Below are 22,977 nucleotides of genomic sequence, written 5' to 3'. Positions count from 1 at the left end.
TGACTGGCAAATCCAGATCATCCAGCTTTGGTGGGACCCTGTTGATTAGCCACAAGCATAGTTTCCTTGTAAGAACCAGGGACCATGGCCCACAATATACAGCAGTTTTGCACCACAAATGATAGCCCTTGACTTTCTTAAACTCAGGTCGCTTCCAGGTAAAAAACATGTAGAGGGATAATTGTGAAATATAATCTTTTCTATCTTTGGGGACTGGTTTTACCAGAAAATTTATCCCATTTTCATTGGGCTATATGACTAGAGATACTCAGACAGAGTGTCAAATGGTCATGTACTTCAAATTTCAATCACTCCTTCAGTCAAACCTATTTTGAAGCCAAAACATCACCATGGCCCTTTGCATATCAATGGTTATTAGAAAGAGAGGTTAAAGGCAGGCCTATCACCAAAGGTAGAAGAACCCTACGTTGCAGCCTTGAGCCAGCCCAGTGCAGTATCAAGACAAAGGATTTGCAGAATACGCACCTCTATCATGCCAGTCTTCATATTCTTATTGACAGACTCACTCGGTCGAGAACGAATGATACCTTCAACAGCAACTACATACTCAAGTCTCAATTCATTCACGATGGAATGGGCATCAGGAAACTGATTGGGAAGAGTAGTAACCTGAAAATATAAATGACAATTATCCAGTGGGGGAAATGTAAGAAACAAAGAAGTACAGCAACCTATCAATTACACTCTGTTAATAGGAAAAAAGAAAGGCAAAATATAACTTCAAAATGATCACCGAGCTCAAAGAGCAGCAACAGAGAATATTAAAATAAAAACCCAAATTTCCACCCGGAGAGAGCTTAAGGATAGGCAAACCTGAACGATTCCCGTATGATCTCTGAGATTTAGAAAAGTAACACCTCCGTGAATTCTATGAAGCGCGACCCAACCGCAGAGGCGAACGCGTTTACCGACGTCGTCGACAGATAAATCACTACAAAGCCTGGTCCTGCTAACCCACTCGAGAGTTTCCTTGACAGGGATAACAGGTTTGGGATCGGCAACTAAGGTTTCCTTCGAATGAGAATCAGCAGAAACGATGGAAATTCTCCTCTTGAACAGCCTTAATGGTTCGCATTTCCGAAATTTACGACAGAACGGCAAGGATACGGAGGTGAATGACCTGGACTGTTGTAAGATAAATGGAAGAGCTCTTAGAATCGAAGACATTGTGATTTCACTGAATTTGTTGGCGGGAGCTATCAGCAAGGACTACACAGAGCGAGCGGGATTATCTAGACCTGAATCCGAGCCGTATCGTTACGGTTAGGTCTTCTGTTGGTTGTTGTCTAACGCACACCGGTAGAAGACCATCCGACGGAAGTAGAAACCACGTTGCACGTCAGATGGGGCTGAGATTTTGTTCTTGATTAAAAAAACAAAAAGTTTACAACTTGATGGATTTTATATATCTATCAAACATTCAAAGCCGGTTTATTTTACTTTGAACCATTTATTCGGTTTAATTTCATATTATCATATGATTTTTTAGCATTATGTGTTCTTTAAATCTATACTTTGAATTGGAGTCACAACTAAGATTTGGGTTGGACATGCTTATCATATAGTCGTCGTGTTGGGGTACACATAGGCTTGGTGAAAAATCTTATCGTAGCGATTCTCGCATGTATTATTGTCAGTTGTATGTAAGAAATAGACACAGGTCACTGAGACCCTATACTTGAGAGAACCTTATCACTACAAAATGTGAATATGTACTTTAATATATCAATGACTAAGGTTCTATGGTCCAAAGCTGATATGTTGGATGCAGATAAGCATTTTGTGAGTGAAAGAATCGCTCAACAAGATTTCCACTGCTCGATTGGGAAACATCAATAAAGAAATATTGTATGTGGGGTGCTTGAATGAGAATTAGGATTTTGTACCGTTTTAGAAATGATTTGCAAAATTTATTTTCACATAAAATGTTGATTATGTGTATGATTTTAATTAAAGTGTTTAAATCGGATTTGCGATTTTGATCACGTACACAGACACTCTACTATGAACATGTACTATAGAATGGGGTTTGAGAGTATTTACATACATGGCCTAGATTCTATAATGATGATGTTGATTAGTAAAAGGTTATTACATAATAAAGTATTATTATGTAATTTATTCTTGAGAATGGTTTGCTAATTTAAAAAAATTGATTTATTTTATTTAATGGATATGGTACAATTTTATACAGTATATTGAAATAAAATAAAATAATTATTTTGCTTTTCATTTTAGATTCTATTTTTTTTTTCTCTTATTTGATGCACACTAGAAAAGAGATAAAATTCAAATCAACAAGAAGAGAGAGAGACATTCAGACTCTCACTAGGAATGGGGGTTACATTGTAGACCCACTATAAAAGGCCGTGCAAGGGAGAGCAGAGCCACACGCACGACTTTGGCTGGCTCCCCTCCCCCATTGGCCAAAGTCTCATTCTCTCTCCTCTCTCTTACTCTATTCTCTTGATCTCTTGGTTTCCACTATGGGATTTTGAGATTTTGGGTTTGGTGAAACCTTGGTTTTGAAGATTGTGGATTTGAAAATCATGGGAAGATTGGTGATTGACTTGAAGATCTATTAGTGCACACACAAGCGAATTGGTTAGAAATGACTTTCCATGTGTGCTCGTTTGAGAAAGAACCATTATCTAGAGGAGAACTAATGCTTGAGATTCTTCAAATTAACAAATCTTTTTAGTTTTGTTAATGTTAAATTATTGACTGGTATTATTGGGATGCGAAAGAACTTGAATCGATTTTTCTCTTGCGCATTCAATTATGGGATGGTTTATCATGGAATGGTAAAAGAGATGTTTTATTTTTCTCGTCTTTGCCCTAAATCATATGGGAAGAGATTATTATGATCCCAGTAACATGGGTGTGGCCTGTGCCCCCCCCACCCCCCTCCTCCCCCCACAAAAACATTTTTCCCCCAACAAAAAAAAAACTTTGCGACCATTCTGTATATGTTTAAAGTCTATGACAGACTTGAATGGGGTTTTATCCGTGGTCTTCTTGAATTTCTAGAGTCTTTTAAATACGGGTTTGACCTAGTTAGTTATCATTTATTTTGTGTTTCTTATTTTATCAAAATTCAAGTGTCAATTTTCAATGTTTTTTAACCTTATAGGGTTATACGTCAAGGATGTCCCATGAGTCTTTTTTTGTTTTTTTAGCCATGGAAGGTTTCTCTCATTTACCAGCCAATCGCCTATAGAGAATTGAACATGTTTCAAGGTAGAAAAATTGCTAGATCAACCCCTGAGATCTCCCATTTGCAAAACTGTGTAGTAGTATCAAGCTATAAACTGATGTCATTAGACCAAACACCAGCAACCATAGAGGGAAGGCTCTCTAACTGCAATTGACGAAACAAATAACGAACAATAAGAATAGTAGCTCATCGTCGATGGGGAAGATGAGTTGCAGGTGTACTTGCATGGGGAAGATGAATGGCAAGTACTCTTGCATAGAGATTTTTAGGGTATTCAAACCCTAAACAATGGATTGTGGGTGAAGGGCTATCAAGGGTATATTGATCATAAGATGACTAAAATACTCTTACCATTTGCAATTAATGGAGACAACTAACAAAGTGGGATTACTTATTAATTACTTTGGAAAACAAAGGAGATGATATGCATAAATATCTAAAACTCACAGATGGATCTGTAAGTAGGCATTACCTCAGGGATGGGACGTATAAATTTCCCAAAAATAAATAAAACGGGCCTTTTTAGGAGAAAAGGAGAAGAGAATAGTCACAAATCAGAAGACTTCCAACGGTCAAAACATACAGTTTTAAATTCATATTTCTCAACGGTCATTTGCATTCAAAAAACCCATCCCGAGATATCCTCAACTCCTTTACTTCTTCCGCTCAAGTACTTCAATCTTTCTATCTGCAGAGCAAGACGCCTGTAAAATTTCCTTTTCTTTTGTTGTCTTTCCTCTTTCCTAAGTGTGATTCTTAAGAAAATCATGGTGCTCTCCTCAAATCCAAATAGATCACCGTCTCCCATTTCAAGCAGAACAAACCCTAATTCAAGATCCCAAGAAAGTAGTGGCATCAGAAAGAGTTTCAGTGGAGATCCTTTCACCAGACCATCTATCGTTCCAAACCCTAGAGGCTTCAATCCGGTCACCCCGGCCAACAGTCCTGCAGGTTCAAGAATCCCCGACCTTTTCAATCTCTCTCTCTCTCTATATGTATTCTTGTTTGGATATATGTGTTGTTTTCTTAACAATAATTTGATCCACGGAATGCAGATTTTCATCAGAGGAACTCAAGCCAGAACTCAAGCCATAGAGAAGGTTTGGCATCCTTGCGGGTTTCCTACGAGCAAAAAGAGAATGAAAAGAATCAGATTATAAAGCCAGCGAGAGTAAGATCACCAGCCGTTTCAACGGGAACGAAGAGTTTCATGGCTCCTACGGTTTCTGCTGCATCAAAAATCAATGCATCACCGAGAAAGAAAGTGTTGACTGAAAGGAACGAAGCTGTCAGAACTTCTACTTCATTTTCTGCAGGAAAATCTCCGGTCACGGCTATGAATCCCTCTGTGTTAGCCGAAGAGATCAGATCAAAGTTAGAAACTATCTTCGATTCTAAGGTACACTCAGAAGGCTCCCAAAAACCAGTAGTGACTTTAGTAGCTCCTGTTTCTGATGAACTGATGATCGCTGCTAACCCTGAAGACGATGGGTCTTCTATCGCAGATGCCTTTGTCAATCCTGAGGTACCCACAGAAGCCCTTGACCTCTCATTGTTTTCACCAGAGCCAAGAGCTGTGGACTCCAGATGTACTGGTGCAGATCTGGGTTCCAAGATTAGGTCTTGTCTTTCACCGTCCCCTGTTTTAGCTCCTCTGGACATGGATCCATGTCCTCCTCCTTACGATCCAAAAACTAACTACCTCTCCCCTCGGCCTCAGTTCCTTCATTACAAACCCAATCCACGGATTGAAGTTTACTTCAACAAAGAGCTAGAGTATGATGATACAGGAGAGGGAAAGCGACTTGAAGAACGCTTCTCCTCTGAAAGTAGTTCAGAAACTGAGATTACTGAAGAATCCCATTCTCCAAGCCCTGAAAAAGAATACGAGGATGCTGCTTCCTCTGAGATGATGCCCAAAGAAAAAAAGGAGAACCATTCCTCTGAGCCTGAACTAACCACTACTCAAGACCAAAACCAGGTCCTCCGAGCTAATGAGACTCGGAAGCTGCATTTGTTGGCGAGATCCAAATCCATCTCTCTTCTTCTGGTTCTTGTGGTTGCATGCTTGTGCTTTCCAGTAACTGACACTCCCATCCACTATCCCTCCCTGTTTAAAAGTCAGGCTATCTCTAAGTTTGATTCCCCTGCGAGAATTGCTGAACTTGCAAAAACAAAGCTTCATGTGTTATCCCATGATGTACAGCTCTGGTCAGTCAGCTCTGTATCATATCTGTCCAAGCTGATTTCCTTTCCAAACGAAATGGAAGAGGCTGGTCTTCTTGAATTCGTTAATTCAACTTCTTCAGATGAAAAGCATTTGGCTGACCTGTGCGAAACTGTAGATTATGGTTACAATGACACAGGAAAAATACAAGATATTGAAACAGAGGAGAATGCGGAGGAAGAAGGTATAGCAAATATACAAACTAATGTGGAGTTTGAAGAACAACCACAGCTCATTGTACAGGCTTCCGATCTGAAGTCTGAAATTCCCGACGCAGGGGAGTTCCTGGAAGAAGGTGATATTGATTTATTACATAACAACGTTGAGCCAACCAACGTTGCGGTCGCAGAGAAATGTAGCAACACAGAGCTTGAAGAACAATCATCTCTACTTCCAGAGGTTCAGGATGTGAAACCTGTCATTTTGGAAGCTGGCTCAGAGGGCGAAAATGATGCTGATTCACCTATTAACATTGATCCGGCTGATTCAGAAACCACAGCCAAAATCTCGGGTTCAGATTATTCACATGGAAGTGTCAATAGTCTGGATGCACCGGAGTCTTCACTTCAAGGATCAAATTATAGGTTTCCCGAAGGAGAAGTGCTGGGAATTTCTTCAATTATTCTGACACTGTTGATAGCAGCTCTTCTCTATCTCAAACAGAACAAGGCGTCTGCTCCCAAGGCATCAGTACCAGTGGAGCAGTCGGCAAGGAAGAAGTTGAGTTTGTGCTCAATATCGGCTAGCAGCGACAATTTAAATGAGGAGAGACGTATTTGGCCAGCAGAAGTTGAGAAAGTGGGTGAGTCAGGTCCATCGGAGATGAGCAGCACCGTACAGGGAAGTTCAACAAACCATGGCAAGAAGGCTTCAGATAGAGCAAATGAAGTCCAGAGCCATGAAAGAAAGTCAAGGAGGAGTGCCAAAAGGGAGTCCTCGACCTCTGCATCAGAGTTCTCTGCTGAGTCCCCCTCCTACGGAAGCTTTACCACATATGAGAAATTCCAGAGCAAACATGTAGGTGCATCTTAGCAAAAGGATTTTTTTCTTTCTAAATCTTCTTTAATCACTGCCCGTTTCAAAAAGAAGAAAAATAACAAGCTCTAATTCGTTTATCTTTCTGTGAATTGCAGAAATCTGGAGATGAAGAAATGGTGACACCAGTCAGGCGTTCAAGCAGGATCAAGAAGCAGATTATTACTTCCCCTTGAATTTTTATTTTTTTTATTTAGTTTGAGGTTCCTCTGCTCCTCGTGTCGTGTTAGTTTTGGTGCAATTGGATGTAGTTTTAAACATTCTATTGAAAGAAATTAGAACAGTGTTCTGCTGTTTTCATGGCCTCTAGTTTCTGCTCAAACTGGATGTTCCTTTCCCCCCTTTTTTCCGAGGATTGAAATGTTAATTGAAATGTACACATTCTTCAACTATGCCTTTTGAATAGGCAAGGATTGGAATGTTGGGATAGTATTCCCACATTGGTCTGAAGCCTTTTGTCGCCTCATATACCTATGAAGTCGTCCCTCCATCGAATAGTTCGAGCTTTTGGGATTGATATTTGCAGTGAACAAAAAAAAAAATGTACACCACCATTAGTCCCTTTTCACGGGGCAAGTTTAAGCCTTGTAGGTATTTGACACGTGGCATAAAGAGTCACGTCCAAAGGTGTGGGATATCGCTTGAAAGAAGAATAGTAAGGTTCAATTTACTCTGGTTTTAGATGACTCATTCAAGTACTGTTCGGGTCTACCACAGCAATCTTGTGTGTTCTTGTAATTGTTGCATTTTAATAACCTTAAGAATCTAGAAGATTATACCCTAATGAAGAGAAACAGTGTATTTGTTGATTTGTCATATTCTACTGATAGACTATGAACCTATAAAGTTGAATATATTTTTATTACTCTTATAAATCTTTAGCATGGAGTAATAGAAATTCTTGGAAGTGGCCAAACCCACTGCAATATGACTGTTGTATGGACAATTTGCACTTTGCAACTATATATAACTAGTCTTGTAGGAAATGGTCCAGCTTGAACCAGATAGAATCAGAGCCCCAACCTTAAGGCGTGTATGTTTGGTCACACTAGTGCAAAATTGATGCAATGTAATATTGAGACCTTGAACCAGATAGAATCAGAGCCCCAACCTTAAGGCGTGTATGTTTGGTCACACTAGTGCAAAATTGATGCAATGTAATATTGAGACCTTGGTTTTATAGTGTGAACCTACAGTGGAGCAGAACTGCAGTAAACCTCTCACAAACCTCGAGAATCCAGACAGATTTGGAGGGGTGGTGGAGTGAAGAAAGAAACGCCTCCCTTGGCTTTTGTGGTCCTTAAATTCCAAGAGGAGCTCTTTTCAGTGAGAGTCTACAGAAATTTAGCACTACTATGGGCATTACTGTGGCCAGAATTTCCATTTCTACTTGAATGAATTAAATTCCAAGAGGAGCTTCTTTGAATTTGAGCTAATTTCATACTCTAACTCTGTTTATGGGCACAGAGATTTTTACTGTGTTTCCTTATTGAATATATAATTGAGCGGCGTTTTCAGTTCATGACCTTTAATGGTTTAGCCTAAATCTTCTTTGTGTTTGATTAGGAAATACAACCTTTAGCTTCACTTATTACACTTTGAGGTTCAAACAATAAGGATTTTAAGGATGACTTCACAATTTATGCTTTTAGACTCTCACTGAGAAATTGGAGAAAGAATACTCGTTGTCTTGAGAGGAAGTTAATCACTATAATGATATTTTTCCTGCACAAACTAAAGGCAACTTTCAAAATAGACTGGATGGACTGTCGTTTGAACCATAGAAAAGGGAATTGCCAACTCTTTTGGTTCAGCTCAAGTATAGAATTCCCCTGATTAAGCACCAAAATCAAAACCACCTCTGATGGTTCATCTCAATTTCTTTAATTTTAATTATTTTAACCTTCAATTATAGTTTTCTTGGTGAGTTCCCTCAATTTGTTGAAATCAAATTGAGGGAACTACATCAAACCATGCTTTGCTCTGTTTCCATAATCCTTCTTCTAAGTGAGATCCTACTTTACTGAGGATCCTAGCCTGCCAATTTAGTGGTCGATACTGCATTGATAATATGTTTTCACTTGGCAAAGCCTTATGAACATGTTATTTGTTAGACATTCTCCCATTGAGCAGGAAAACAAAATCCTGATGGACATCTTGAATCTTTTTAATGTGCTCAGTATTTAATTCTGTTTTTTATTTTATTTTATTATCAAATCCTATGGATCAACAGATTTATTTAAAGTTCCTTCCACCACTTTCTTGTTTCTAGGGCTTCATGGATCTACAAATACAATGTGTTGTTAGGGTGTTGGAGTTGACAGCATTTAGGTTTATAGTCTATTAATACTTATAATTTATTATATGACCTTTTGCTGTTTCCTGGTGGGTTGTACTTGACAAAGGGAAGCAGGTAGCAACAGTGGACAGGGAGGTGGATGGAGGTCTTGAGACTTTGTGCTTAGATTTACCATCAGTAATTACGTAAATATCAGATCCCCTTCACTGTCTCAGTATGCAAGTTGCACTTGTTTATTTGTAGTTTTTGGGGCAAGTGATAATAACTATAATCATTCTTCTTTCAGGACCTTAGAACTTCTGCCTCTGGTAAGTAAATAAAATCTTCTTTAACAAGTTGGTCCACAACATATGCAGCATTGATTGTAGATGGACTTTGTTTCGGAAAGGCTGAGTTGTTGTTGTTGTGGTTGTTTGTTTCGGAAATATTCTTCAAAGCTTCCAAGAACATGATTGCTCGGATCAATAGAAGAATGCTAACACACAGAGCCTTCTTTTGCAGTCAGAACTCCCCAATTATAATTTCATATTCTCTTTTCTAGTTTGTAAAATTAGATGAATAGTCAAATCTCAACCCAAAATATTTTTAAGGTACAACAGAGAGAACTGGAAGAAAGTCCTTTAGAAACACAAAAAATGAGATTTTTAAGTTGTGTATATGTTTTTCAGTTTTAATGATTAAAAGGCCTCAAGGCAATCTCTATTCTAAACCCTGGTAATCCTTCCTTAACCCCAAAATATGATACATATATGCTGTTGTGGGTTTTGAATAAAGCAGCTGTACTGGTCCTGTTTTGAATCTCTTCACATTTGGGAGAGATTTAAAAGGTGCTATTGATATTTTTAACACTAGGATTGCCTCTCATTTTATCCAGCCAGACTCCTCTGGAGTTCAGTGCCACTTTAGTTGTTCCAAGCTGTATATAGTCCTGTAGTTTATCAGAATGGTAAACAGAACCAAGATGCAAGAACAAAGGAGGAAATGGAAGGAAAGAATTAGGATCCACATCCTCTACTTCCATCCTACTTCTGTGAATTTCTAGCGTGCCATGTGTCCTGACAACCATCCAATGGTGGTTATTTAAAAAATTCAATTTTTTTTGAATTCCAATCCCCATCTATTTGAACCACTTTAAACCTCAAACCAATTCCATCTAACCGGTTCAAAACAAACCAAACCAAACTTATCTCCCTCAAAACAAACCCATTTCACTCATTTGCATAGGGTTTCAAATCGAACGAACATTTCCCAGCAGAACCTCTCTTGAATCCCTCTCTCCCTCACTCATTCCTCTCACAACTCCTCAATGGCGACGGCGACATTCTCTCTCTCACAACTCCAAGGACCTTGAAAGCTATTTGGAAAGAAAACCAGCGAAGGAAGGCCAAGTCGTGACCAAATCTGGCTGCTACTGCGACGGCGACGGCGACATCCTCTCTCTCACCAGCGAAGGAAGGCCACTAGGGTTTGCAGATGAACACAACCTCCGAGTTTCCTTCCTCCTTTCCACTCATCTCAGTTGAAGAGTCGAAAACCGAACCCAACCCTATCTCATCGTGTCTCTCTCTCTCCTATGCCCTCATTGCTCAACGAACAAAGAACCTCAAAGAACAGAGAACGAGAAGCTGCTACTGCCGCTGCTGCCGGAATCGTCGAGCTGCGAACGGAGATCATCTATTTCGTTGTCTCCCCCATCTCGCCGGATCCGTCGAGGAGAACCGGAGTTGCAGTCCATAGAGATTGGCTCCCTATTAAAGGTACTCTGAATTTTTTATTTTATTTTTGGGTAGAACCGTGATTGTGGACTTATGATCTTTCTCATTTCGGTTTTTTTTTTTTTTGGATGATCTTTTCACGACAAAAAGATTAATTTTTTGGATGATCTTTCCTTGGGTAGAACGGAGGTCATATATTTTGGTTTTTTTTTTTTTTGGGGTAGAACCTTGACTGTGTGGTCTAAGCATCGCCTCTTTGGATTTCTCTATCTCTCTCTTTGCCTTTGTCTTTAGAAAACTCTGATTAATGTTACTCTATTCATTTTGTCTCCCTGAGGTTTGAATCCAATTTCAAGGAGAAAAAAAAAAAAGAAACCGACACCTCATAACAGGGAAGAAAGGGAGAGAAAAAAAAAAACAACCAGCACAGAGCGCCTCATTCCCTCAGTTTAAGCCTGAGGAGATTACAGGTATCATGAATGATTTTGCTGAACCAGGCTTCCTTGCTCCTACTGGCTTATTCCTTGCGGGAACAAAATATATGGTATATCCTGGCTTCTTCCTTGCGCTTCATTCCTTCAGTTTCAGCCTCCATCTTAGACTCAACTTGCAATGGCGTTATTTATGTATATATACTTCTTTTCCTAGAGCCTAGAACACCTAAGCATTGCAGGTTTACACAATGAAAATCTCAGTACATCAAGTGAATTTTTTTTTGCTCTATCCTTTCTCAAATTGCTTGTGACCCCACCAGAAATTGGATTGCAGAGTCAAAAGACGTTTAAACTATGGCTGATCTGAAATAGGACATTAGATAAGTTAGGTTAGGAATGGATTTTTTGGTTCTTATTGATAAACTGAGTTGACATTTATCATTTTGTGAGAGCTGTTCAAATGAAAGAATCTCTTATTCTTTTCCATCTTCAAACCAAATCAAAATCCTTTTGTTTGTTCTGACGTTTTTTTTAAGGTGAATCCTTAGCTCAAAATGGGAGAGCACCTGGGAATTACCCAGGCTATGATGGTTCGAATCCATCAGGATTCATACATTTGACATGATTGTGCCAGCTATCCTAGTTACTATTTTATTTCTATTGTTCTTTCAGTTAACAAAGAAAATACCATAAACATAGAGACTTTCCAACCAAATAACCATTTCAAGGCAGAAACACAAAGCTACTACAACCTTCAATGTTCAAATATCATAGCTCAATCAATAGAATCATCTACAAACCAGGATAACCTACTCATGAAAACAGCAGTCTATCTTCAAGTCTGCTGGCAGAATAGCTTACAGAGTTTGGAGCTGTAGAGAACATAGAAGTATTGCCAGCTATGGGCAGAAGTTCTTGCAACAAATGGTCCTAATTTCATCTCCAACTAATATTAGATCAGAGAGAAAAAAAAAAAAAAGAACTGGTTCCAGATCTGGCAGTAATGCTGTTCAGGCCAATATCTCCTTTGATTTGATTTTTGTCAATAAAAAATTACCCAACATGATTGACTTCCTTGATTGACTCTCAAACCAAACGTTAGATGAATTAATCAGCAAGGATATGTAGAGTATTTGACATGAAGAAAGGACATATTGTATCCCCTCGTAAAAAAATTAGGAGTCTTGGGGGAGTCGAACCACCATCTACTGGGTATAACCCCAGTTGCTCTTCCGTTTTGAGCTAAAGACTCACATACCTCCATAAATCATGTTAGTTTAATCCAATATTCTGTAGAATGGTGTCATGAAACTATTTTTTTATGCTACTTCTCTCTAATTTTTTTAAATGCTCTATTGTGAAATTGGATTCAAACCTCAGGGAGACAAAATGAATAGAGTAACATTAATCAGAGTTTTCTAAAGACAAAGGCAAAGAGAGATAGAGAAATCAGAAGAGGCGATGCTTAGACCACACAATTAAGGTTCTACCCAAAAAAAAAAAAAAAAACCAAAATATATAATCTCCGTTCTACCCAAGGAAAGATCATCCAAAAAATTCATCTTTTTGTTATGAAAAGATCATCCAAAAAAAAAAAAACCGAAATGAGAAAGATCATTAGTCCACAATCACGGTTCTACCCAAAAATAAAATAAAAAATTCAGAGTACCTTTAAAGGGGAGCCAATCTCTATGGACTGCAACTCCGGTTCTCCTCGACGGATCTGCCGAGATGGGAGCGAAAACGAAATGAAATAGATGATCTCCATTCGCAGCTCGACGATTCCAACGGCAGCGACAGCTTCTTGTTCTCTGTTCTTCGAGGTTCTTTGTTCGTTGAGCAATGAGGGCAGCGGCAGCTTCTCGTTCTGGGTTCGTTCAGCAACGGCTTTCTTCTTCCCTTCTCTGTTCGTTGAGACTAAATTGATCAAGAGCTTCACGTTCTGGGTTCGTTCAGCAGCGGCAAAGAGAGCTTCTCTGTTCGTTGAGCAATGAGGGCATAGGAGAGAGAGACACGATGAGATAGAGTTGGGTTCGGTTTTCGTCTCTTCAACTGAGATGAGTGGAAAGGAGGAAGGAAACTCGAAGGTTGTGTTCGTCTGCAAATCCTAGTGGCCTTCCTTCGGTGGTGAAAGAGAGGATGTCGCCGTCGCCGTCGTAGTAGGAGCCAGATTTGGTCACGACTTGGCCTTCCTTCGCTGGTTTTCTTTCTAAATAGCTTTCAGGGTCCTTGGATTTGTGAGAGAGAGAATGTCGCCGTCGCCACTGAGGAGTTGTGAGAGGGATGAGTGAGGGAGGGAGGGATTCAAGAGAGGTTCAGCTGGGAAATGTTCGTTCGATCTGAAACCTAGGCAAATGAGTGAAATGGGTTTGTTTTGAGGGAGATAAGTTTGGTTTGGTTTGTTTTGAATCGGTTAGATGGGATTGGTTTGAGATTTAAAGTAGTTCAAATAGATGGGGATTGGAATTCAAAAAAATTTGAATTTTTTAAATAACCACCATTGGATGGTTGCCAGGACACATGGCACGCTAGAAACTCACGAAAGTAGGATGGAAGTAGAGGATGTGGATCCAAAGAATTATGGAAGTGAATGGGAAATATTTGCCGAAGCCAAAGCTGAAAAGTAATTGAAGAGTGTTTGGAGAAGTGTCTAAAGAAACAGAAGACAGGCAATTTATAGAATACTGTGTGAGAAGGGACTACTAGTGTTTAAATGGAAAGAAACACAAATAAGAAGTAAACAACTAACAACTGCTGGCAATGAAAACCGCACACCAACCACAATGGCCAAGTTTCAGCTCCAAAAAACGTTAAGTACCTCAAAAGTGAGGTCCAAATCAAATCATAAAAAATGATATTAGATTCTAATAGTGGAATGACATCCCAAACTCACTTAAAGCCACTTCCCATAGTTGCTGTATAGGCTGGGATTGACCGACATGGCCATATGAGTATGCGGTCCTCTAGCACACGGACCCACCTGTTCATCCATATATTCAAGATGGATTCCATGTGGCAATGAAAGGTAAAAAGGCTTGACATTTAGTGGTTGGATTTTGATTTGGGATTTTCTTTTGACCTTCTAAAGTGTTAAATAATTTGCAATTTTATTTTTTTGCTTTTTAATATAATACAATTTTTATACCTAAAAAAAATTATAATACATATTTTTACAATGAAGATAAATCCTGTTATTTCATGTCTACTTGAAAAATGTGCAATCGACAACTTTTGATAATAAAATAATGCCAATTTACTTTCTAATTATTTTTGAAAACTTTTCTTTATGCTAACTCAGAAAAATTTTAAGAATAAAACAAGGGGCAGTGAGAAGGTGTTGAATTCAAAATACACCTATAAAAATGTTTAAGAATAAAACAAGGGGCAGTGAGAAGGTGTTGAATTCAAAATACACCTATAAAAATGTCATTTAGACAGTCCCAATCGATTTCCCTAATCTTTTATCCCAAGGCAAAGGCTGTAAAGGGTATAAACTGGAAGGTGATTCCAAACCAAGCTTATTATGCTGAACCCTTCAGAAGTATCATCACCTTTATGTAAATTCCCAATTGATTTTTATCTTAGTTGCACCCATATGCAGGGTAGAGAGAAATAAAAATTAGCAACCTGTCCTCACCATATATGTGCACTCAGTCCCTGCAATGTCACCAACAGGGAACACCAGTACTGTCTTAAACCACCTTTGAACCTACCGAATCATCTAAATCTAAAACCTAGCAATGAATACCCATATGGAAATGATTGGAGTGGCGTAATATGCAAATTCAGTTCATGTCAGAAAAGTTTGGCTCAATAGCACATTCAGTGTCTGTTACTCTGTTTGACCAGGGCTGCAGGGCTTCAGAATCCACCTCAACACTGACGGCAAAAACAGAGACTAGAATACATGTTTGAGCAATTTTAAAGAGATTTCCATGTTTATTGAAGAAGCTTTTGGAAAGGGCATGCCATCACACCAGTCGGTAAATTACACTAGTTAAATGAGAAATAGCTTTTTCCACCTTTCCCTGTGTAAACCTTGCAGCAGCAAGCATAGGTTATACAAGATGCTGTACATCAAAGTAAAGGATGGGGCAAAAAAATATATTCCTGTGAAAACACATTTAAACATCACTGTAACATTCTGCAACAATGTCTCTCTTTGCTTTTCCATGGATGCCTTCAACAGTTATAGACCGTTTCTTTTTCTTTCCCTGTACCAGGCTCAGGAGGAAGTCTGTAAATATGTGCTCATATTCTGGCATTTTACCATACCCTGCAATAATTTCAAAATCCAGTCAGCACATGCAGGTTTTTTTTGGGAGTGGGGAGGTGGGGGGGTTGAGGAACAAAATCATGCATGCAGCATACATGTAAACTAATAATAGCCCCCTGAATAAAACTAGCACGTTGGAGCAACAGGTCTGCCATGTAAACTAATAATAGCCCCCTGAATATTCCTCAATTTTCTCTTAACTCAGATATAAGACACTTGGAAAAAGGGGGGGGGTTCTTTTTGCCATGGACAGCTGGCTATGTTGATGAACTTGCCACACAGGAAAGTCGGTCATTAAGAGAAACTTGTGCATCCATTTTGGGTTGCTCCCTCAGCTACCATGTTTCAAAATCATGTCAGAGCAGGTCACCAAGCCCACTGAGACTCACAAGCAAAGTTGACCCACTCACTACCTAGAAAAATCCTGGAAAAGTTATCATGGCATATGAAAGGCTTCCATCACAATGAAGTAGCATTTAGCAATCCTCGTACCAATTAAAGAATGCAGAGGAAATACTTTATTAGTTGGAGAAAGTGCAATGAGTTCAAATGCCAATGAGCCAGATGTAGACCTTCAAAATCCAACTCCTTTCAATGGGAAAAAGAAAAATAGTTTATACAAGTGATAAATTGAAAAACACCAGCAATGCCATATTAAAAAAAAAAAGTCCGTACCCAGTGCACAAGACTCCCACATATAGCAGGGTCTGGGGAAGGTCAAATGTACACAACCTTACCCCTGTTTCCAGAGAGGCTGTTTCCAGGACTTGAACCCGTGACCAAGCATTCAGCAAGTGCGCACTTGACCAACGCGCCAAGCACGACCTTCCACCAGCAATGCCATATAATAGCTATTATAAAAGGACCAAAACAATCTGGCTAGTGGCTATTATAAAAAGTCAGCAACTAAGGGATTTTCTTTTCTTGGGGGAAGAGGGGGGGGGGGGGGGGATGCAATTAGATGACTTGTTCAGTCAAAGAAATAATTATAAAGCTTGTGATACACATTCAAATGAAATCCATTTTATAATTCAAACTGAGGAATGTTGAAGAATGGATAAGATGAGTAACAACTAGAGGATATAAAACAAGAATCGAATTTCACTTGCCAGGGAAGTAGTTTATGTCAATAACATAAAAGCGATCTTTGGTTCCCTGCTCTCGAATTATATCTATGTTGAACAGCCGGAGACCCTATATGGTAAAGCACAAAAAGAACCAAGAATTACATATCAACCAAAGGCATAAAATACATAAAAGTTAATTCAATGCCGAAGAGAGAGTAATATTACCAGCCGACGTCGGAGCCCTCTTGCAAGCCTCTCAAGTAAAGGTCGTGGGGGAAGTTCTGCAGGCGTAATAATGGAGTAAATAAGCTTCTTCATTAGAAAATTAAAATGTTCTTTGGTTCAATTATTAAATGTTTTGGAGCTTTTTTTTCTTCCAATTTCCGTACTGACAATCAACCAGACCTTTCAAGAAACCCTCTTTCTCTAGCATCTAATGCTGACCTGAGAAAAAAAGAAAGGACAAATCTATTGATTTTTACCATGGGGGGAGAGAGACGGGGACAAGCAAGAAACTATACTTTTCTTTTCTTTTTTTGAGGGGTGGGTGGGTTTGGAGGGATCACATAAACAGGAAAAAATACTGAGAATGGAAAATTTTGTAATCTTGACCAAGAACAATTCTGTAAATAACTCAAAAAATACCAACTATGGCAATTAAATTTTACTTCACGCTTAGGCAAAATATCAATGAAAATTTGTTCTCCTCTCACCTTCTGTATGTTGTGTGCACCACATGTTTTGATATTACCTTGCACGAACTCTACTTCCAATAAAACACCCCAACTGGAAGTTTTTTATATAAGTTCTTTTTGCTTCATTTTACTTCACTCAACAACTGAAATTTTTATTTTACTTCACTTCTGACCAAGCGGGAACCTAAATGATCCCAATACAATGAAAAGTAAAAAACCATTTTTTTTTTTGGGTACAAAAAAGTAATAAACTTCAAAGGGACCAGTTTCCATACTCAGTCGTGTATGAAACACAGTCAACACTTCAGCCGTCGAATAGGCACACAAGAATCAAGTATTCCTATCCAACAGCTGAAGTGTTGACCATGTTAATACACGGCCAAGGCCGTGTATGAAACCTTTCACCAACTTCAAACAAAGAGTCTCAGTGGCCTCACCAGCAACACAGGGGTCCAGATCTGCCTCATCTGCTGAAGCAGCAGCACAAGAAACCCTAGGGAAACGGTACACACCAGCATTGAATAAAAGTTCACGTTCATCGATGTCAGGTAAAGAGAAACGCCGGACCACTTTTATAGCTTCACCTATAATATAAACCTTAAAGAGAAGACCCCCTGCAACAAGACAAGTAAAACTATGGCTATTGAATTCACATAAAAGTTGTGGTTACACTTAAGGAGATGACCTCACTAGATTAATGCCAAAAGCATACCATGATTGACAAACTCCTGTAGAACAAGAGGAGGTTCAAGTTTCGAGAGGGAGAATTGATCGTATGCAAGAGATAGTTCATGAGACTTCGCAGTTCCATCAACAACAAGTGGCTTTGCAACTGACACAGGAATCAAGTACAGACAAAGTCCTCAATTAAGAAGAATAACCAGAAATTAAAAAAAAAAAAAGAAAACAAAAAATCACCTAAGTAATCATCTCTATTCCAGGATGTGACAGATTATATAAGTGTAAGATAAAATCAAGACAAAACCAGCATATGCTAGCAGTCGAAACCCATTCAATGTTGGCTTGAGAATACTGACCAGCTATTCACTTTTCTCTTTGGCCTCATTATGTTACTATCTCAAAACATACTGTGTTCTGGTAATATAAAAAAAGTTTTAAAACACAAGCCAATGATAGACTACCTGGGATGCTCAAATACAAAATACACTCATACCTAGAGGCAGCATCAACCCAGCTTTACTAACTGCATCAGGAATGGATGATGGGTCCTTTTTAATGACCAACTGCCTTGGAACACCAATTTGGCCTACAACATCAGTCAATTATCAATTCAAGGTTTGTCAGCATTACTAAATGTATGCAAGATGTAGCATGAGAAACTAATCCTAACAAACTTTTCACCAGATACTTAACCTTTATACACAAGCATGAAAATTGTAGGACTGGATTTAATAACCTTCAAGTAAATGGTTACCACCCATAGATATCGTATTGTTTAGGGAAATGTTTTTAAAATTACCATAGCAGTCAGATAGGTTAAGCTCGGCTACATCCTGGAGCATGGACTGGCGATTGTGTACATGTTGTATAGCATCTGGAGGATCAAGGACGGTAACTTCAGGATGTTTAAGCCTATAATCCTTCACAAGAGAATATAAGGGGTAAGTAATAAGGACCATTAGCACAACATCAAAAATTTTGTAGTAATGGAAAATACTCATCTACACCAATCAAAAAAATTGACTGTGTCTAATTCAGACACTACACAGTAAAAATCAGATGAGATATGACTGGAAGTAAGAAAACTACAAACATTCAGGGTAATTGATCATCAATAAAGCAACGCTATGTAATACATCCCTAGGAACAAAATCAGATGTCAAAAGGGAATGAAAGTAAATACACAACTTTGTCAACTTATGCTGATATGCCATTGACACATGAGGTATATAAGGAACAAACTGTACGTTTAAATACTAAAAAGGAAAAGTGGAAAACTATAACTAGTTGAAAAGGAAGCAAAATCTTGGGCAAAACTATAACATTAACTTTTGTTATAATTGTTCGTGCGTGTGTTGAAAATGAAAAACAGTCCTCATCAATCAAGATGAAACTACACCATCCCAACAAGGTCATAGCAGGAGACTCCTTTCATGAACTATCAAGTTAGATGTCATGAAAAATATTAGTGCTCTAGTATAAACTAGTTGCATGAATTTATGAACCTTCCTGTTTTCTGCTCAGTTGAAAAGAAGATGGGGACTTCCATTGCCCATGTCACACAGGCGTCAACTGTGAAGCCTGACAAGATACAAACATTACAACATCTTGATTCTTGTCTAGAACCAATGGCAGAAACCTTGGATATGATTTAGATATATACATAAGAACAGATGAGTTGTTGAGAGCACAATGTGGTTCACATTGACATAATCAGAGCAGACAGTCCTACCCAGTGAACATTGGAGCTAGTTAATTTTAAGAAATAACTTAAGAACAACATTGAGATCAAATTGCCTCAAAAGCGTGCAACCCAATATCAGATTTGATTTATGTAGGATTTACAAAGTATTCCAAATTTACCCAATATAAGCAAATAAGATGGTACTCAGCAAACTGATTAAAAGGACAACAGTTTTTTTTTCTTGCAAAGATGATTAGCAACACTGTTAGTGACACTGGTCTCAAAAAGAGAAACTTTTCTAAAATAAATAAATAATAGAAGTCCTCACTTGTTGAAATTCTTGAGGCTTCGACCTCAACTATCTGTTCATGATTCATGATGGAGAAAATAACAAGTATTCTGCAAATTATGCCAGACAGAAACAAGTTTTAAGCCTTAAGATATCTAGTCATTCAACAGCCATTGTCATTGCTCATTTGGACCCTAGGATATAGAAGTATTATCAGTATACAGCAATACAATTTAAGCAGTGTACAAAAAGACATGTTGACAATGGCTCGGAAAGCACTTGATTATGCAACTTTAAAAAAAAAATGTGTTTTAAGGTTAGATGAAGCACAGAAGTTGAGATGGACTAACCTCAATTCTTTGGCGCCATTCCTTCCCTGATAACTGAAAAAAGAAACATACAAACTTGTCAGCTATAATAAAGATCTGTAATCAGTAAATTTCTTTTTCCCAGAAAGATGCAGGAAATAAAAAGTAATAGAAAGCATAATTATGTATTCGAAGAAAGAACAAGAGGAATAAAATTTTAAATAAGTATGATTCCAGAGTTCAAGAATCGCTAGTTGCATCCAACAAAGACAAGACAAGAGATTCATACAAAAAACACAAATGAAACAGAATAGACCATATTAGGATTTCAGAAAACAAGAAGAAAAACAAAAAAACCTAAAATCTCCACCAACCTTATGTAAAACAATGTCAAAAGGACCTTGATCAGAAAGTGGTCTGCTTTGATCAATTGCAACAAATATTATCCCCTTATTCCTGCACAATTTATGTTAGTTATTGTTAGATGTACACAGAGATGGGCAGGAGATGATGACAAATAGGAAACAGGTGTAAAAGAAGAAAAAGGATAGAAGAATGATAGAAACCATTTTAGGCTTCAAAATTTTTATAATGGGAGTACGAGATAATGGCATACAAAGACTACCAAGATTTCTCTCCTTCACAATCTCCTCCCCCCCCCCCCCCCCAATATCTTCTGTAATAGTAGAACAATTGGTCAGGAGAACAGAAGAAAGCTTTGAGGATTTTAAATGCCTCAAAAAAACAAGAATCAAAATCAGAAAGGACAAAGTAAGGTAGAAGATCTACTGGTGTTACTATTGAACACATACTTTAAAGTGAACTTTCTATTAATGAGTTGAATTCATGACCACTATTCCAAGACCAATAAAGAAAATAAACAACTAAGAAAAATTAATACATAAAATAACCATGAAGATAACAGAGGAAAACTTATTAAGCTCATCCCACAAATCTACAAAGATCAGAATAGCCTCTGCAAGATACCTATCAAAAGGAAAAAGAAGCACCCCAACCCACCCCCCACCCCCAAAAAAAAAAAAATGAAAACATTTGCTCAAACCAAGCATACATAACTTTAGTATCAAGGTTTGAAAGTCACACACAGAGTCACATGCATGCAAAATTTAGATATGGATCCAAGTTTATCACACAGATGGTAAATAATCTTACAACAGATATTATCGATAATACAATAAAAATATACATATACGCATAAGGACTTCGTTAGAGGAGAAATTTTGCAGGAGGATCTTCTTATGGCCAGTCATTGAGGGTTTCAATACCCTGTAACCTCCTGACTGCAAGCAATCATCAAATAAAAAATTCAACAATTAAAAAAAAAAACTTGGGATACAGATGTCTATCCTTCTACAGAAATATACAGAGAAATAGCATAAGATAAATATATTTGGAGGGGTGAGGAGCCATTTTTTGCATGACTGATTAACCGGATGAAATGCAAACCAAAAATGCGATTAAGAGATAGAAAGCTGAAGAAGACCAAGGGAAGTTCGATTAAGATTAAATAGACAAAAAAACTATCTTTATATTTCTAGAAAAAAGATACCACTCCACCCCCACACCCCTTCTTCCTCGTTGTGTTCTCATCTTTAAAGGAATAAATTGCAAAATATTTCCACTCCAGAGTGCTAAAGAAAAGAACTCAAATTTCAGATTCCAAGAACGATACTTGGGACGATCACTTAAAACAAAACTTCTTTCTTTCCAAGTATTTGTGAAGTAATTTCAACATAAATAGCATTACTAGATAAGATGTGATATTTTCAGGGTGAGGCTGAAACCATGTCGGATGCAGTTGTTTTCAAAAGGAGCATTAGCTTCCTAAACAACCCTTTTTTTTTCAGGAACAGGGAGGAAAATTCATTTCAGACTACTCAGAAACCAGTAGCAGTAAAGGCCATAATACACTTCAACGTGACGGATGATGACGACAACACCACCTGCTTCACACATGACATGAGAAATATACCCAAAAGAATGGCTTGCGGTAAATACTTAGTGAGAAAACGTAGCAACTTGAAACTACAATTGAAGCCACTGCACTAACAAAGAAAACCGATCTTCTGGAGACAGAAAATTGGTACCGCTGGTTTCACAATAGTGGTCTATTACGAAATGTATGAGACAGAGAGGCAGATCTGAAGGAAACGAACGGAGAGTTGAGTCGAGATTGATTAGAATGATGTATTATTATTACCTAGCCAATCCCTGAAGCTTTGGCTGCATAAAGCTCTTAGTCTTCTTAGACGTTAAAGCGTATCCAACCACGAGTTTCTGCGGATGCGGAAACCCAGGACCAATCGAATACAACTGTGAATTCATCTCGTTTTCCTTCTCCTCCTCATTTAGAAACGAAGAGATCTCTCCGTTCAACCTCATGCCCTTAACAATCCCAGCAGAAAAGGAACAGGAGGGCATCAGAGGTGTTCAAACTCAGAATAAAACCCTAATTCACTCAAATCTCATAAAACTAATGAACTCTAAAGGCAAAATGCTTGGTTTGTCAGTCCAGAGAGAGGAATTACGAATGAAAGACCAAAGAAGAAAGGAAGGAAAATACGAAGAAACCAGAAAAGCGCGAATCCGTAGGTCTCTCTCGATGCCTTCTCGTTCTCTCTTCTTATATTAATTGTTTGATGTTTTCTACTCTGGACCAGTGGAAGTCGTAGAAACCCACTACAGCAAAAGACTGAGCACAACTTCGAGGTAGGCGAAATGGAAGGAGTAGTTCGTTAGCAGTGGTGACTGACCAGAGACCACAGATTGGGTATAGACGTATAGTATAGGTAGGCAACCCAAAAAACAAAGGGAGGAGGAGGAGGAATCGAAAATTATCACCTCCAGTTTGTTGAAGGTATATGAAACTGGGGGCCCAGGCCCACATATATATACTGGTAGAAGAAGGTTTGGAAGGTTCGCTTTATAATCTGTAAAAATTTCTGATTACTTAATTTGCCCTAATCTTAAAAGCTTTTTAACGTGTTAATTAATGACACGTGTGTCTC

At 38.3% G+C, this 22,977-nt stretch overlaps 3 protein-coding genes across 5 annotated transcripts in view; 1 reads left to right on the top strand and 2 right to left on the bottom strand.

Moving 5' to 3' along the window:
• The window catches only part of LOC122658420 (aspartate--tRNA ligase, chloroplastic/mitochondrial), a 33,512-nt gene extending 32,260 nt beyond the window's left edge, over positions 1–1,252 (bottom strand). Inside the window, exons 1-2 of the mRNA XM_043853373.1 lie at positions 835–1,252; positions 487–630 (exon numbers count right to left, since the gene is read on the bottom strand). Of these exons, the coding sequence (XP_043709308.1) occupies positions 487–630; positions 835–1,188 (498 nt within the window). The 5' untranslated portion in view covers positions 1,189–1,252. The remainder of the gene's footprint in view (positions 1–486; positions 631–834) is intronic.
• A 2,603-nt stretch (positions 1,253–3,855) lies between these two features.
• LOC122658418 lies at positions 3,856–6,815 on the top strand. Of its 2 annotated transcripts, XM_043853367.1 has the most exons (4): positions 3,856–4,189; positions 4,294–5,696; positions 5,742–6,482; positions 6,599–6,815. In XM_043853367.1, the coding sequence occupies exons 1-4, from the start codon at positions 4,006–4,008 to the stop codon at positions 6,674–6,676; spliced, it is 2,406 nt and encodes an 801-aa protein (XP_043709302.1). In that variant the 5' UTR covers positions 3,856–4,005; the 3' UTR covers positions 6,677–6,815. The 2 variants fall into 2 exon arrangements, with proteins under 2 accessions (XP_043709302.1, XP_043709301.1); XM_043853366.1 differs by having other exon boundaries at positions 4,294–6,482.
• An 8,127-nt stretch (positions 6,816–14,942) lies between these two features.
• Positions 14,943–22,375, bottom strand: LOC122658421 (inositol-tetrakisphosphate 1-kinase 3-like). Of its 2 annotated transcripts, none has more exons than XM_043853374.1 (10): positions 22,170–22,375; positions 20,323–20,404; positions 19,991–20,023; positions 18,467–18,587; positions 18,161–18,253; positions 17,699–17,818; positions 17,424–17,600; positions 16,517–16,572; positions 16,334–16,418; positions 14,943–15,224 (listed from the first exon to the last, which is right to left on the bottom strand). In XM_043853374.1, the coding sequence occupies exons 1-10, from the start codon at positions 22,349–22,351 to the stop codon at positions 15,073–15,075; spliced, it is 1,101 nt and encodes a 366-aa protein (XP_043709309.1). In that variant the 5' UTR covers positions 22,352–22,375; the 3' UTR covers positions 14,943–15,072. The 2 variants fall into 2 exon arrangements, with proteins under 2 accessions (XP_043709309.1, XP_043709310.1); XM_043853375.1 differs by lacking the exon at positions 22,170–22,375 and adding an exon at positions 19,680–19,750.
• Between the last annotated feature and the right edge of the window lie 602 nt (positions 22,376–22,977).

Source organism: Telopea speciosissima, chromosome 4 (assembly GCF_018873765.1).
Source record: "Telopea speciosissima isolate NSW1024214 ecotype Mountain lineage chromosome 4, Tspe_v1, whole genome shotgun sequence".
Lineage (NCBI taxonomy): Eukaryota > Viridiplantae > Streptophyta > Magnoliopsida > Proteales > Proteaceae > Telopea > Telopea speciosissima.
This window is presented reverse-complemented; position numbering and strand designations above follow the sequence as displayed.